Consider the following 17978-nt stretch of genomic DNA (forward strand, 5'->3'; position numbering starts at 1 on the left):
GGCAGAGGGAGAGAGAATCCAAGCATGACATAAGGGCTTGATCTCAGGAGCCTAAGATCACTACCTGAGCTGAAACTGAAACCAAGAGTGGGGTGCTTAACCAACTGTGCCATCCAGGTGCTCTTTTTCCTACTCTCTCCCTTTCCCCGTTCCTCCCCCCTTCCCTCCCTCCTTTTCTCCTTTCCTCCTTTTTTTTTTTTTTTTTTTTTTTTTAGAAGGAGGAGGAGAGAGAATCTTACACAGGCTCCAGGCCTGGTGCAGAGCCTGATGTGACGCTCAATCTGACAACTCATGACCTGAGCTGAAATCAAGAGTTAGATACTTAAGTGACTGAGCCACCCAGGCACTCCTTGTCTTGTTTAGTTTTTAGTGGCCATTTTGGGGGGGTGGAAGAGGAAGTAAGCCATAAATTTTAATTGTGATGATTTTGAAACCCTATCAAATTATATTAGTAATCTATTTAGAACATAGCTTTTCCAAACCTAATTTTGTTTTTTTTTATTTACCTACTTTCCTGCTTTTGCACTTTGATATGTCAGCTGAGCAATAACTGTGACTTTGCATGATGTTTATCAGATAGCAAATTAACTAAACATTGTTTTTTTTAATAATCTTATTAAGATTCAGGAAATGTACCTAAAGCACTTCATTGTTTGACATAATTTTCTTTTAATGACAAATTTATGCTCTTTGCCTTTTCCAGGTCATCCTGTTCAGTTCTACAGTATGAATAGACCTGCCTCTCGCCATACTCCCCCAACAATAGGGGGCTCGTTGCCCTATAGACGCCCTCCTTCCATAACTTCACAGACAAGCCTTCAGAATCAGATGAATGGAGGACCTTTTTATAGCCAGAACCCAGGTTAGATTTTCTTCTGCATTCTGTAGAATATATCTGTTTAAAAATTTCAATTATTGGGGCGGGGGGAGAACCTTGAATTATAAATTATTATCACATAACAGGTGTTTAGTACTATTTGTTGAATGATTGGAAGAATGACTATAAGGTTGCTAATACTGTATTATTCAGTTCCTTTTTTTTTTAATCAGTACATGATTTCCATATAAACTTGTAGAACCTAATTTTTCTGAACAGAATCTTTGTGCTGGTGATCATTTGCTTTTAAAAATAATATTGTGGTGAGCAATATTTCCTTATTAATCAGATAACCTTGCTCTATGAATACCAAATAATGAAAATTGAGTGTTCATGAACAGAGATAAATGGTATAGTAAAAGAGAAATGGTGGTGTTTTTTTCTTTTTTTTTTTTTTTTTTTTTTAAGATTTTACTTATTTGAGAGAGAGAGAGAGCGCGCGAGCACAAGCAGGGGGAGGGGCAAAGGGAGAGGGAGAAACAGATTCCCTCTCTGCTGAGCAGAGAGCCTTATATAGGGCTCAGTCCCAGGACCCTGGTATCATGACTTGACCCAAAGGCAGATGCTTAACTGACTGAGCAACCCAGGGCACCCCTGGAAATGGTATTTTGTTTTGTTTTTAAAGATTTTATATATTCATGAGAAACACACACACACAGAGAGAGAGAGGCAGAGACACAGGCAGAGAGAGAAGCAGGCTCCATGCAGGGAGCCCGACGTGGGACTCGATCCTGGCAGGAGCAGGCCCTGGGCCAAAGGTGGCGCTAAACCACTGAGCCACCTGGGCTGCCCTGGAAATGGTATTTTGAAGCTGTTTTGTACTAGGCAGTTAAACTATCTTACTCAATTCTCATACCAATCCTATGATGGGAAAGCTGGGACTTGGACAGACCCAGATATTACAGTTTTCTTTCAGTTGCTTTATGCATACAGAAAAAAATTAATCTGGCACATATTTAATACCATATTCAATCATTATTTTTGCTTCTTCCCCAGAGAAGGTAAGAGCAAAGATTAGACTCTGTGATTATTGTGGATATGGTATATCAGCTTAGTGTGTTTTTCTGGATTTTTGCCCAGAGGCTAGTAAACCTGGGTATCTTTAATATTAGGGGACAACCCATTCCATCTTTGATAAGCCTGGAAACCAGTCTATTGTGGCTACTTACTTTTTGGTGAAACCTTATTCCTTTGGAGTCATGCGGAAGAAATTTGAACCACCTAGATAAATGCAGTTTAAAGAATGTTTTTACATATATTATCTCATTTGATTCTTCCAATCATGTGATCATCTTCATTTGTATTTTATAGGATGAGAAACTGAGGCTGAGGTAATGTCAGGTTAGGATTTGAACTTAGGTCATCTGTCTCTAAGTTTCATGTTCTTTCCTCTCTCTCTTACTCTCCTAGACTTCTCTTTGGTGGAAGGTGGTGGGTGGTGAGGAGATGTCCACATTGTGATATAAAATGGATGAGAGCCAGAGACCTTCCTTTATTCAAGTCCCTTCACTCTTTTGGATCCTTCTTAAAATTAAATGCCATGTGTACACTGTAGTGTGATTACCCACTGCCTTAATTGAAATATACTTCTGTTGCTGCTGTCCTTGATTACACTTAGTGATTTTGGCTGTGTCATTCTTTTTTTTTTTTTTATTTATTCATGAGAGACAGAGAGAGGGAGAGGCAGAGACACAAGCAGAGGGAGAAGCAGGCTCCATGCTAGGAGCTAGATGTGGGACTCAATCCTGGGACTCCAGGATCAAGCCCTGGGCCAAAGGCAGGTGCTAAACTGCTGAGCCATCCAGGGATCCCCTCAAATCATGTATTCCAAACTCATTTTTGAACAGGTGCTATTTTGTACCTAAATGCATTTTTTTTTATTTTAATTCGTTAGATATGGCCTGTTTCCTAGTTCTGCTGAAGATAAGTTCTCTCCCTTGCCCTCTTGGAAGTCTAGACAATTAATGCTTATGGCCCTCATGCCCTTCCTTATCCTTACGTAGAGTTTGAAAGATGTCAGTCCAAATGGTGGTTCCGTAATGGACCTGAGAGATGTTTCTCTGTTATGACTGGTGACCAACTGTATATGATACTTAGGAAATAGATATAAGGATACTTTTTTTGTGTACATGTGCAAAATATTAGTCTTTTAAAGAACCCTGTTGCTGGCATTTATTTGAAGACTCTTTAAGCACATACTTAAATGTGTTTTAAATACATGTTTCAATACTTCTTTCTTTGGAAATCTGATTTTAACATACTTGAAAGTATGTGTTAAAGTAGAAAAATACCCTACTCTCTGGAATGATTTTAATGAAAGTATTTTCACACTCATGGATATAAAATGAATTGATATTTTTGAACCTTCAGTATAATTTATTTAGTTTTTTCTTCCCCTCCTGTACTCTTCTCAGTTCTGCCTTTCTTCCCCAGGGATTTGGTAATTGTTTAAAGAGGGTGACTACAGCTTTCTTTGCTTTTTATCATAATGCTTTTCCTAAACTTTTTTTTTTAACTAAATCATGTTTTTTTTTTTCTTTAAAGATTTTATTTATTAGAGAGAGAGAGAGAGACAGAGTATGAATGGGGAGAGGGGCAGAGAGAGAAGGGAGTCCTCTCCACTGAGCAGGGAGCCCAACATGGGGCTTGATCCCAGAACTCCGAGATCATGACCTGAGCCAAAGGCAGACACTTAACTGACTGAGCCACCCGGGTGTCTCTAAATCATGTTCTTTGAAAATCTTTTTTTCTTTTTTGCAAGAATTAATACTTTGCAAACCAGTGTTCTAAGGCTGCTAGATCCACCTTCATTTTATTTGCCTTAGAATATTATATAAATGTCTTATATTACTCCCACTGGTCTTATAGTCATCCCTGTTTATTCATATTTAAGATAAAAAAGTGTGTGTTGTGCTTTCTAACAATCTAATTCCCTGATTTAACAAAATTATCTCAGGTGTTTGTTTTATAAGCCTGTATTTTATAATCAGAGACTTGAAATGTACTTAAGAAGTGAGCTAAAAGTCTGGGATTCATGGGAATCTATAAATTCAGTATTCTTTTTTTAAAGATTTTATTTATTTATTCATGAGACACACAGAGAGAGGCAGAGATACTGGAAGAGGGAGGCAGGATCCCAGCAAGGAACCAGTTGTGGGACTCAATCCCAAATCCCAGGATCTCGCCCTGAGACAAAGACAGATGCTCAACCGCTGAGCCACCCAGGAGTCCCAAATTCAGTATGGTTTTCTGTGAGATGGAAATCTAGCAGCACTGTTACTATATTTTGTTTGAATTTGAAAGAGCATTTCAACATAGGAATTAAAATATGGAATACCCAGTGTCTAGTGCCAAGTCCTAAGAGTATATTAATTGTTTTCTAATGATCCTAAGGGTACAATAAGTGTTTTCTAATGAGATTATTTCAGAAGCAAGTTAATGAAAGGAACACTTTGGGGCATAAATGAAACCCCTTTGGTTCTCATTGTTTGTTACTAATCTAGCCCAAGAAATAGGAATAACAATTTATCATTCATCTTGTCAGCAGCAAAGAGGGTCACTGAAATAAAGAGAGCTAAGCATAAGTTAACAGTTTTTACCTTAAATATAAATGTGAAGCTGAAGCCCCTTGGTGGTAAAGAAGTATGTGTATACACATACACACACACACACACACACACAGATATTTACATTTGCATAAATAAACCTAGTTTGATAAGTGTCTTAGTTCAGGCTATTCTCAGAAAGTGCTACAGACTGTGTGGCTTATAAATAACAAATTTATTTCTCATAGTTCTTATAGTTCTGGGAGTCTGGAAGTCAGATCAGGGTACTAGTATGGTTAAGTTCTGAAGTCTCTTCTGGTTTGCAGACTGCTATCTTCTCATATCCTCACATGGTGGAAAGAGAGGGAGTTATCTAGGTCTCTTTTATAAGGGACTAATTCCATTCATGAGGGGTCCACCTAATTGCCTCTCAAAGACCCCCACCTCCTAATACCATCACATTAGAATTTCACCATAGGAACTTAGGGATGCATAAATATTCAGTCCATAATGTTAAAGAATCAATAAGGTGGTATTTAAGTACCAAGGTCTTTTGGTAATAGGTAATCCTATATTTTACTGTTCACATTTTCTTATAGGAAAGACTTTAAAAAGTCTAATTCATAAAGTGAAATGTTGGTTCCAAGGAATGTGACTGTATATAGACAATGGATGTTATTAAAAACAACTAAAAAAGTAAAAAAATAATATTGGGTTGGTGATATTACAGAAGAAAAGCCACTAACATATATTCTCTAAGTGATAGTTAAGTTACAGCACTACCATAAATTTCCAGAAAAATACAGATGTGGTGGGGCTTTAGCAAGTATGAATAAAGAACAATAGCAAGAAGCAATTTTCAAATCCTTATAGTAGGTAATCTTTAGGGTTTGTTAGAGAATGCTTACTCTTTTTTTTTTTTTTTTAAAAAGAATGCTTACTGTAATGAAAGCAAAAAGAGCAAGAAAACAATTGAAAAGTGTTATATTCTCAGATGACCAAGTAAGCTAGATAGACTGTTTACACTGATATTAACATAAGCTGTGTTTTTAAACTTTGTGTTAATCTGCTACTTTTCCTTGGCATAACATCTTACGGTGATTTTTTTTTTTTTTGGCTTGAAAAGCAATAACAATAATGATCCAATTCTTTTTTATCCTGAATCTATAGAACTGATAATTATTTGGTAACTTTATTCTTTTCTATCAAAAAAATCCTCCTTGCTGAGTTTGATAAGTCAGGTTCACTTTTAAATATTCCTTGCTGTTCCTGTTTAGGAAACATTTCACTTTTAAAATGAATTGCTTAAATCATTTCCCTTACTGCAATGTAAAATATAAGCAACTAAACTTGAATGGGTGTCAGATGTCTATAACCTCTAAAGGTGGTATCTTTTTTTTTTTTTTAAGATGTATTTATTTATTTTAGAGCTGGGGGAAGGGGGATAAGGAGAGAGAAACTTAAGCAGACTCTGCACTGAGCATGGAGTCCGAAGTGGGGCCCTGACAACCCTGAGGTTACGACTTGAGCTGAAACCAAGAGTCAGATGCTTAATTGATTGCACCACCCAGGTGCCCCAGGTAGTATTCTTTAGTGGTTTTAGAAGTAGTATTTAGAATGTTTCTTTAGTTTTATTTTCTCATAATATTTATAAATCTGTGGAAGTAAGATGTAAAATTCCAAGTTATTTTTCAAAACTCTTTGAGGTAGACATTTTAAAACCTTGGGAGGCTGGGTGGCCTAATTGGTTTAGGTTCTGCCTTCGGCTCAGGGCATGATCTCAGGGTCCTGGGATCAAGCCCCACATTGGGCTCCCTGCTCAGTGGGGAGTCTGCTTCTCTCTCTCCCTCTGCCCCTGTACATGCTTTCTCTCGCTCCAATAAATAAATAAAATCTTTTAGGAAAAATAAAACAAGAAACCTCAAAGATTATGCTTCAAAGGATTTTATAAATAACCAGGAAGGTCATGCTTGGGAAGTCTATATATTTCATCAGCACAGACTCATCCTCTAAGTTTGGTTTGCTTACAGAGCTTTTTACTCTGTACATATCTACTTGTTGCTGTCTGTAGAACATAAGATCTCTTTATAAATTCCAGTCATTTGGTGAGGCCATCTCTTCACATTAATGTCATTAGTGTATATTATGAATATAAAACTCTTGAATCTAAGTTTGGAGATCTTTCGGTTGTTATAGGGAAAGAGTCTTATATGAAGAATCATCTTAGCTAAGTGGAGTGAAAACAAGTGTCTGGTTACTTCTGTTCTTCCCTATTCACAAGATGCCTAGGACTAGAACTGAATATTGCAAATAATTCTCATAAAAATCCTGCTTAAATCTCCTAGCATAGTTGATTTTCAACTCAGGAAAATAAATCTAGTGTAAAGTAGGATGTTCTGGTTCACAGGAGTTCTGGTCAGATACAATCTTAATATGGTCTAGAAAGAAAATACTGTGGTATTTGAATTAACGGAACTATCACATAAAAATTTTTCCCTGGAGAAGAAAAGTAACATTTGGGGTGACCTTTGTAAACTCCATTTGGAACTGAATTTTTAATAAAGTAAATCTGTTTTAGATAGATTTGGAATTGTTTTTTACCTGGGCTGTTCTTGGTGGACTTCCTAAAACCAATATGGTTTCAGATTTTCACTTTCAGAACTAGAAAAGAAATAGAATATACTCATCTTAAAAAACAATAATACACTTGACTTACGTACAGAAAGACTGTTCTGAGTCAAGCACCTAATCATTTGGTTTAACTGAGCACCAGAAGGTTATTATTATTATTTTTAATTTGGATGAGAAACAGTGACTGAGGTGGGAAATTGCCTACTTTTCTTTTATAGGGGAGGTTGGGCCTGGTGCTGACAGAGGAGGAACTTTTTCATCTTATTTGATATGAACATACACCCAATCTCTACTTTCCTAGAATGCCAGTTGCTATCTGCTGCTTTTTTCTTTTATTATTTGTCTCTGCTCCTTCTGTGTTCATTACATCGCCATCTTTCTCCAAGTTGGAAATATGGGGTATTGGGAATGTATCAACAGTTGTCCCTCCCATGCCTTTGCGAGGGGAAACACACTGCTGAAGGGTTACTACCAAGAAATAGGACTTAGGGAAAAACCTAATCAAAAGATAGCTTTTTTTAAAAAAAGGTACCCATTTCTAGGGTTATTCTACTCTGTCTCTTACATCTAGATATTCTTCAGTATTAACTAATAGCTTAACTCTTGTCTATACATTTATATATGTTCCTCAGTTACCAAGTGGTACTTTTTCACAGTTACTAAGTTCTGTTCTTTGTGTTTTTGCTGTCTTGATATTTTTGTGCCAGGTCCTGGGTTAGGCATTCTGCATGCACTAGATTTTTGGTTTTTGTTATTACTAACTTGGTGTTTAACAGCAAAAAATAGTGAATCAGATATTTGACGCAAGTGACTGTAAAGTCCAGTCTCTTTGTACGGAGCACTCTTTCACCTAAGGTACTTCCCTATTTCATATCTACCCACTTAACCTTTCCAGGTTATTTTCCCTCAGGGCTATTTTGTGCTAGCATATAGAAACATTTCCAGTCCTGTGAACTGGTCATGTTGTTTTATACCTCCAAGCCTTTGCTCCTGACTTGGTTCTCAGCTGGTCTTTCTCCATTCTTGTCTGCTTGAACTCTTTTTCTTCTGGTGCCTGTTCAGAGAGCATTTCTGTGTGGCTTTCCTTACTACTGGCCCATCCCTGTGCCCCCACCACTATCACCATTGCCGACTCTCCCACCACAGCCACCTCCAGGGAATTGCTACAGACATTGCTGGGTTAAGGTTATTATTTTGTTTTGTATTCCCAATTAGAATGTAATATCTTTGAGGGCAGTGACTCTCATTCATCTTTCCAATTGTATTAGTCTTAATTGTAACTTGGAATTAATAAAAGGTGTTCTCTTTTTATAAGAAGATGCATACTATACTTTATACCCATTCTGAGGGAAACTATAACTGTAGAATTAATCTTGGGCAGTTTTTCAGCCTGTACCTGGTTTATTTATTTACATATGTTAAACACTTGCTGAAGGCTGACTAGTGCTAGGCACTGTGCCAGGTGTTTGTGATGGAGAAAAAGACACCTTGGGGAGGAGAAGATGATTTGAATGAGTCCAGTGTTTTTTGTATGAATTGAGATTATGAAAAATTGTAATGACATGGACCTAACTCTCAGAATGGTTTTGATAACTGGTCTCTCCTAGCAAAGTGCTTGCCACTTACTAGAAAGTCAGTAAATATTTGTTTAATTAATGAATGAAGAACCAATTAATTTGCCTGTTAATGAAGTAATGAAAAGTATAAATTTAGGATGTGGGATGCAATGTTTGTTTTTTTTTTTTTTTTCTGGTATTGATGAACATTTAAACTTACAAGCTTTAAAATCCTGAAAACCAAATTATTCATGATAATCTGAAGAAATTCTTTCTGTGAAAAGACATGTTAGTGATATGATCAGTTTGCCATTTCATGGTAGAATAGATCTGTATATAATAAATGCTTCCTATTGCAATTTTTAGAATTTTCTTTAAACTCCCCCTAATACTTTATTTTTTGTGTTAATGTGTTATCTCTCAAAAGAGGATCTTTAAGATAGCTTATAAAATATTTGTACATAGTGGTTTCCCTCCTTATATGTTCGTTTTATTGTATTAGCCTTTCCTTTTAATGTAACTTGCCCTTACCCCTTATCCTCCACACCTTTTTTGTTTTTGCAGTATCTCTTGCTCCTCCTCCTCCCTCCATCCTACAGGTAACTCCTCAGTTACCTTTAATGGGATTTGTGGCCAGAGTCCAAGAAAATAGTAAGTTTATGTCTTCTTTATGCTGTAGATCAGATTATAGGCATAAAATGTCAATTATATATGATTGGCTGATTTGTCAGTCATTTGCTGATACTTCACATACTTGAATATTATGAGCAAGTCACTGTGTGAGCAGCTAGTGTGAATAATAAAATAAGGTGAAATTCTCTGCTTTCAGATAACTTAAAATCTGGTAGTGAAGATAAGACAAAAATAAAGCACATATAAGAAATGAACGACCACATCTAACCAAGGAGATGCTGTCTAGTCACCAGATATCCCATCTTTTTCTCTGAGTTCTTCAAACAAGTAGTAGCCTAGTTTCCTATAACTGGAGTTGTAGAGTTTTGTGGCTGGCTTGAGAATCTTCCTCCAGTCTTGTGATTCCAGGTGTAAAAATGGCCGTGCTGTGGTAGGTCTCAAGGGACCAAATTGCCACCAAGTCTCCCAAGAGGCCTTGTAGATTGGCAGTGAATTTACATTGGCCTGTGGTCTGGGATCGAGACATGCAGGATCAGATAACTAATTTTCTTGACATATTCAGCTTCTCCTAGGTAAGCATTAAAGGAAATTCAGGAGACTGATGTCTACTAAACAGGAAACCTGTATCAACATTCAGTGAGGAATTGCTATCACAGAGACCAGTGAACATAGTCTGTAAGATAGAGGAGTTCTCTTTATGTGAGGGGTCTATACGAGGAGCCCACATCACAATCAAGGTTGCATGATGGGCATGGAATCTGAATTAGGGGAATTACATTAATGAAAGTTTTAATGCTATCAGTATGAAGAAGCCGAATGTATGCATCTCATAACAGGGATGGCCTCACCAGACGGATAGAAGTATTTGCACTCTGCTGTTTAGGACTCCTGCTTCTTTGGATATGGGTATTGCCAATACTAGAATGTGAGCTTTCACAAGAGTAGGAATTTTTTATTATTCTGTTGGCTGGCTCTTTCCCCAGCACATAGAGAAGCATCTGACACAAAGCAGACACTTTAGTCCCTGTTTTTTTGTGCTTCTGTAGCTAACCGAATGCCTCCTTTTTATGGACACATTTCTTTGTTGTATTTTAACTGGTTATAATCCAGTCTTACTTGCCTGAGGGCTCAGTGTCTCTTTCCAGATGCCTTTGCATCTCTGTTAGCTTCTGATAACAGTCTAATTTATGTTTATTGGAAGGTAAACAATGAGCACCTCCGATGTTTAGCAGTGTGATTGCCTTTTGGAATAGTCTTTTCTTTCTTTTCCATAGTCCTATACATTTCTCACCTACAAAATGTATAAAAATAAGAAAACTTTGAGGTGAGCTGTCGCTGATTTTACAAACATAGCAGGACTTTCACATTCAAATGAATGTTCTCTTCAAAACATTCACCTTGGAAAGACACATACTTATCTTTTGGAATTATCTTCATAGTTTTCAGGTATATTATTTTGAAGATACTCTGTGGTAGCTATTACATAGTCCGTAATAAGATAGATGTTTGGAAACAGTCTGGAATTATTTGGAACCAGGTATACTGGGCTAACTAGTGCAGCTATGATTCTATTCTTCTTAAAATCCTTCTATGGCTCCCCTTTGGATAGAATTCGAACTGCTGGAAGGCCCTTCCTGCTTAGTCCTCTTCAGCTTCCACATGCCTCTTTCTACCTAACTTTGGCCAGTTCTTTGAAGGGTTCCTACTCTCTTATCTTTGTATTTTTTTTTTCTCCTTTACATCTGACATGAAATATCCACTCTCACTCCATCCTAGCCTCTGGCCATTAACTCTTACTTACCCTTCAGGTTCAGGAAGCCTATCCTGACCCACGTAAGAGTTTTGGTCTATTGCTGTGTTTTCATGATGTAAGGCATTTGCTGCACGTAATTATAAGTGAAAAATTGGTTGTCCATATCTCTGTGACTTTTGCCTACTACTATGTCCCGTTGCTGAGCATAGTAGCTAATCATAGTAGGCTCTCAATTGACATCTGTTGAATAAGTAATAATGAAACAGAACTTTAAAGTTACTGATCTCATCCATAATAGTGTATCTTTTGAGATAACGGGCAGTGAAGTTCAAATTCCTGCTCTTCCACTAGTGTAGGACTACTTAATCTTGGAAAGCCAGTTTCCACATCCATAAAAATGAGGATTAAAAACACACTTCCCATGGTAAAGATTAAATGAAATAATGTATCAGAAAGTGCTAGCTGAGTAATTGGCACATTTTAAGTAAAAAAAAATGGTAGCTTATGTCCATCTCATTAAAGTAACTCTGAGGCATTATAAGAAATGGTAAAAATGAGCAATGGCAGACTCTTAATAGTTTTGTAGTGTAATTTCTCAAGGTGATTGTTTTGGAAGACAGTGTTCCTTTGGATCTTTGTTTTTGTGTGATTGTTTAAAGTCAAATAGGTTGATTCTTAGCCCAACCATATATAACTTGTCATAAAATCTATACTAAATCACATATCTATAGTTTTTGCTCATTTAAGAAACCCATTAGGACTAAAAGAATAACTTTTAATAAGTTTTGAAGTGCATAAAGCAGATAGGTTGGGAAATAGAGTGGCAGCAGGTGGGAGAATACTGGAATAGGCCAGGACATGATACTCACCAGACATCAGCAGTCTTCTCAGATCCATTTGATTCAATCAGTAGGCTTAGATGAAAGAAAATAAACAAGATTGCTCAAAGGATTTCACAGGAACAGTACTGGTACCTCATAAATAAGAATTCATAAATAAAATTGGGCAGCTGATAAATGCAGCTTTACAGTTTATTTTGTTGAGCTGTGCTCAGTTATGTACCAAACATTTTGAAAGCTTTGAGTTCCCTGGTTTTGGAGATTAATCTTTTAGATGTTACTATATGCTGATACTTAAGCTGTGGAAGCAGATATCTACACGGAGAAATTTTCAAATCACTCTTGGAATTCAGCTTGAAGAAATTCTGGATCATAAATTAGTCTGAACTAGTCTGAATTACTGAAATTCTTTCTATATATATTAAAAATAGCAGACACAAACATCTTCATAGATGAAGTTACCCAAAGCCTTGTTATTTCCATTCTACTAGTTGGGTAAAATGCTATTTAAAAAATTCATTTGACTATTCATGAGTACATTCTAATTTATTATAAATTAAATGTTTATAAATCTCCAAATTATTAAGATTTCTGATAACCATTCCTCATTGGATCTAATATAAAACTAAACTGTATTATACTTACCTCTTTCTTTGAAGAAGAGGATTATGTATTAGCATAAACAGGTTCCAGGAGGCTCATTTAATAACTGTTTTGGCTACACTTTATTCAACACCCATCAGCCCTGACCAAAAGGGAAGAGAAGTCATGCTTGGAGATTGGAAATATTATAGTTGGTGGGGAGCTTTCTCTTGCCCACTCATTTTTTATTTAAAACCGTTATTTTCAAATCTAGATTTATATTCCATGTATATAGAAGCTTGGATAGGAAATACTGAACTTTGCATCTCATGTAGTTTTGTTATCAGCTTGATACATTCTTAGTTTCAGATACACCACCACCACCACCACCTGTGGAAGAACCAGTCTTTGATGAATCCCCCCCTCCACCTCCTCCCCCAGAAGATTATGAAGAGGAGGAAGCAGCTGTGGTTGAGTATAGTGATCCTTATGCTGAAGAGGACCCACCGTGGGCTCCAAGGTCTTACTTGGAAAAGGGTAAGTTTCAGAGGGATATCTATGATGGGAAGACACCTCTACGTACAGTTGGAATTTACTGGTACTGAAGAGAATCTTACTTATTTTTTTACTGATAGGTAAAGTTTTGCTTACCTATCAGTGCCTATGCAATGTCTTCTTGATTTAGTTTACAAGGTTCATGATTTTTGAAAGTCACACTAGTAAAATTCTATGACTATCTGATTTTATACTGATGGCTATTTATTGTTCCTACTGAACATGCTTTTTTAATGAGTGGTTTCTGTAAGAGAAGTTTTTAAAATAGACTTTTTTTTTTTTTCTGGAATGCCTCAGGAAGAGGATGATTTTTTCCAAATTCTTATTTTTGTGGTATCTTCTATTAGATATTTTAGTTTAAGTATCTTCATATGAAACTTTCTTCAAAACAATAATGGTTTCTCAATTTCTTTGCAAAGTAGCATTGGGCTTTTTTTTTTTTTAAGTGAAAAGTTTCTCTGAAACTTTTCTGACATGACACTTTTGAGACACAGGCTTATTAGACTCACCTGGAGAGCTTACCTTAACAAATACTGGACTTCCATTTTTGGCTAAGATAAAGCAACAGTAATCAGATATACCCTCCCTCCTGAAACAGGAAAGAGTCCAGAAAAAAATACAAAAAATAGTGATTTTCAGATTTTGGACAACAGGCAGTGTGGCAGACTAAGACCCCAGGGAGAAGAAAGTCAAACAAGGTAAACCTTTGATTGTCCTAGCTTGCTAAACTAGGGGAAATTTTTGGGCCACAGTGCAAGGAGGTGGATCCCAAACAGAGCCTGAAGATCTCACTCTATAAACCAGGTAGAGATGAGAGTCTTGGGAGGACATAGAGAAGTAGTAGTTCTACAAAGACAGAGAACAGAGCTCTGGAGATCTGCATCTGCAGAAGGGTCCCTTTAAGTCTTTGATTGAATACTGATCTGTGCATGTGTGTGAAGAAACTACCTAAGATTGGAGAACAACAACCAGAAGTATGCAAAAAAAAAAAAAAAATATATATATATATATATATACTGGAAATAACAAACCTGGGAATAATTAACACACAAGGCAGTAATACACAAGGATAGAGAAGAGGCCTCAAAACTGTGTCCCCTTAGTGATGGGGCCAAATTAGCCCTGGACTAATGGTTGCTCTGGGCTGCCCTAACAATGCTTAAATGCAAACCATGAAAGCATCCAACTGATTTCAAGTAACTTCATTGGTTTCCAGAACAAAATCCAACATTGTTCAAATAGTCCAGTGCACCAAAAAGTGAGACTCACAGTGTCCAGCATCCAACCAAAATTTACAAGGCATGTTAAAATAAAAAAAAAAAAGGACAGCAAATATAACTCAGTCAATAGAAACAGAGCTAGAGATGACTGAGATGGTGGAATTAGCAGACCAAGGGTGTTATATAACTATTATAAATGCCCCATGTGTTCAAGAGGGTAAAAGAAAGCATAAACACAAGAGAGAATATCTTTAAAAAAAGAGAGAAATCCACATAGAATTTTTAGAGATGAAAAATAACAGCATCTGAAGTGATACTTCAGAAGAAAAGATCAGCAACTTTGATGATATGATAATAGAAACTATCCAAAATGAGAAATGGAGAAAAAATAGAAACCAAAGACAGAGCAGTAGATAATAGAAACTATCCAAAATGAGACATGGAGAAAAAATAGAAACCAATGACAGAGCAGTAGATATGTGGGACAGTATCAAATAGTCTTCATTTGCAGAAGATAACGATCTTTTTTCTTTTAAAAAAAGATTTTATTCATTTGAGAGAGAGAGGGTGGTATGTGCACCAGCAGTGGGGAGGAGCAGAGGGAGAAGCAGACTCCCCACTGAGCAGGGAGCCCCACGAGGGACTCCATCCAAGGACCCTGGGATCAAGGCCTGAGCTGAAGGCAGATGCTTAACCGACTGAGCCACACAGGCACCTAAGATATGATCTCATATGTAGAAAATCCTAAAAGGAATCCACCAAAACCTGGTAGAACTAAAAAGTGGGGTTAGCAAGATTGTAGGCCACAAAGTCAATGTGCAATCTTAATTGGATCTTTATTTACAAGCAACAAATACTTGGAGATTGACATTTATAAAACCATACCTTTGGTAGTTACATCAAAAATATGAGATACTTAAGGATAAATTTATAAAGTATATGTAAGACCAATATGATGAAAACTGTAAAATATTAAGAGAAATTAATAAAGGCCTTAAATCAAGACATATATTATGCTCTTGGATCATTATTTAATAATTGGTTTTCCCCAAATTGATCTGTAAATTGAGTGCAGCTCCAGTAAAAATTCCAGGAGCCATTCTTACAGAAATTGACGTGGGGATTTTAATAGTTGGGTGGAAATACAAAAGAAACTAGTAAGATTAAAAAAAAAATTTTTTTTAAAGACTAATGTTGGAGGATTTTTAATTTATTTTTTAGTGGAGGATTTAAACTAAAGGGTACAGTATTCGGGACATGTGGTGCTGATAAAAGTACAGAAATATAAGTCAACAGGATACGGAATTTAGAAAAAGACCCACACACATTGTTTAACAAAGGTGTCAGGGTAATTCAATGGGGAAAGGGTAGTGTTTTTCAACAAATATGCTATAACAATTGGATATCTACCATCTGGAGAGCTTACATTAACAAATAGTGGACTTCCATTTCTGGCCAAGATAGAACAACAGTCATCAGATTAATCCTACTTAAAACCATTAGGAATGAATCCAGAAAAATTTATGTGTATGGTGAAGTAAAGGTAAAAAGTTAATGTTCATGTACTTTCTACCCTCGGTACCATAGACAAAAATTAGCTTGAAATGTATTTTAGACCTAATGTACAACCTAACCTACACAACTTCTGGAGAGAAATATTGGAGAAAATCTTTGTGTTCTGGGATAAGGAAAAAAAATTATACAGAGCACATAAAAACGTGTGAAAGAAAAAATTGATAGATTGAAGTTCATTAAACTTTTCTTCTTTAAAGATGCTGTAAAAAAAAAAAAAGATGGGGATCCCTGGGTGGCGCAGCGGTTTGGCGCCTGCCTTTGGCCCAGGGCGCGATCCTGGAGACCCGGGATCGAATCCCACGTCAGGCTCCCGGTGCATGGAGCCTGCTTCTCCCTCTGCCTGTGTCTCTGCCTCTCCCTCTCTCTCTGTGACTATCCTAAATAAAAAAAAAAAAAAAAAAAAAAAAAAAAAAAAAAGATGCTGTAAAAAAATGAAGGCAAGCCTAGATTGGGAAGAAGTTTTGCAAAATAGTAAGGAGGCAAACAACTTGTAGAAAATAAATTTGACTTCACTAATTAGATGCATGAATTCCAGATGAGATGTTTAATATTATTAGTTATTAGGGAAATGCAAATTAAAGCCACAGTGAACCCAACTAAATACCACCACACACCTTCTAGAATGGCTACAGTTAGAAACCCTGACAATACCAAGTGCTGGATAGAGTATGATGAAACTGGAGCTCTTACTGTTTGCTGGTAAGAGTGCAGCATGTTTCAGCTACTTGACAAAACAGCTGTCAGTTTCTTATGAAATTAGACATATAGTTGCCAAGCTGATTTGGCAATCCTTTCTTACGTATTCTATGTTCACAAGAAGTCTTAAAATCAAACATTCATAGCTACTTTATTTATGGTAGCTAAAATCTGGAAACAACCCACATATCTTTCCAACTAGTGAATGGATAAACTAGTTGTGGAATTAACTACCATTCAGTGGAATACTGTTAAGCAAAGAAAAGGAACAACCTTACTGATACAAGCAACAGTATGGATGGATTTCAAGCATTGTACTAATAAGAAATCTAGACACTAAAAACTCATACTTCATGATTCCATTTAAATAAAATCTAGAAGATCAGTGGTTTTTAGGAACCAGTACAGGTTGGAAAGGAAACTTCAATGAACATGAGCAAAACTCATTGAACTCTACATGTAAGTGGTTGTATTTTGTATCTGAATTACACCTTAGTAAAGCTGTTTTTAAGGGGGAAAAAAAAGGAAGTCCAAGGTACTACACTAGGATATGGCTTTGGTCATTGACATGTTCTCAAACTTCTTTTTTTTTTTTTTTTTTTTAAGATTTTATTTATTTATTCATGATAGTCACAGAGAGAGAGAGAGAGAGAGAGAGGCAGAGACAGGCAGAGGGAGAAGCAGGCTCCACGCAGGGAGCCCGATGTGGGATTCGATCCCAGGTCTCCAGGATCGCGCCCCGGGCCAAAGGCAGGCGCTAAACCGCTGCGCCACCCAGGGATCCCTGTTCTCAAACTTCTACATGATTTTAACAGATAAAGTGATGACATTTTTCAGCTTTGAGAAAGCAGCTCAGTTATTCCTTCAGAGAAAAACAATCAAAGAAAGGTTTTACTTTCTAAAATTGTACTCTTCAGTGAACATGTAAAAAACCTGGAGAAGTTTGTGAGAGGGAAGTGAGTTGTTTTCAGTCCAATTAACTCTTTAGAGTTTAAAATAATATGCCTGAATTGTTCCCTAAGATGTTCTTCAAAGTTTGATTTATCTGTTAAGTTCAGATCTTTTAAAACATGAAAATCAAATAAGCTCATTCTTTCTGACAAAACAAAAAGACCCAACCATGCTTTGCTTATGGTTGCTTTTTTGTTTGAATGTGCATCAGTGTTAAAGCTGCTGCCTAATGACTCATTTTGTTAGCTTAGACTGTAGTAGGGCCTAGGTCTCAACCCTGCCTGCATTTTAGAGTCATCTAGGCATCATTTAATATATCTGCACCTCCAGACCTATGAAACCAGAATCCATGGGCATGCAACCCAGGCATCAGGAATTTTTAAAGTTCTACCATTAATCCCAAAGTTTAAGAACCACTGCCATCGGAGGTGTGGTTTATCTTAACCCTTGATTATTGCCCATATTAGCCAAATGGAGATAATGTATAGATGTAAGTATCTTGCTTTAACTTGGGTAAAGAACAGCTATTTTCATGTATTTATTATGTCCTAGGCAAAATGCAAGG

At 36.6% G+C, this 17978-nt stretch overlaps 1 protein-coding gene across 45 annotated transcripts in view; it reads left to right on the forward strand.

Annotated features, from left to right (window-relative positions):
• Positions 1-17978, forward strand: part of ABI2 (abl interactor 2) — a 119663-nt gene that overhangs the window by 90076 nt on the left and 11609 nt on the right. For 27 of the 45 annotated variants that reach the window (XM_038585448.1, XM_038585441.1, XM_038585449.1 and 24 more), the window contains 3 exons: positions 704-862; positions 9174-9260; positions 12780-12953. In XM_038585448.1, coding sequence (XP_038441376.1) covers positions 704-862; positions 9174-9260; positions 12780-12953 — 420 coding nt within the window. The remainder of the gene's footprint in view (positions 1-703; positions 863-9173; positions 9261-12779; positions 12954-17978) is intronic. The other 18 variants (XM_038585458.1, XM_038585443.1, XM_038585474.1 and 15 more) reach the window with 1 other exon arrangement.

This window comes from Canis lupus, chromosome 37 (assembly GCF_011100685.1).
Source record: "Canis lupus familiaris isolate Mischka breed German Shepherd chromosome 37, alternate assembly UU_Cfam_GSD_1.0, whole genome shotgun sequence".
Classification (NCBI taxonomy): Eukaryota; Metazoa; Chordata; class Mammalia; order Carnivora; family Canidae; genus Canis; species Canis lupus.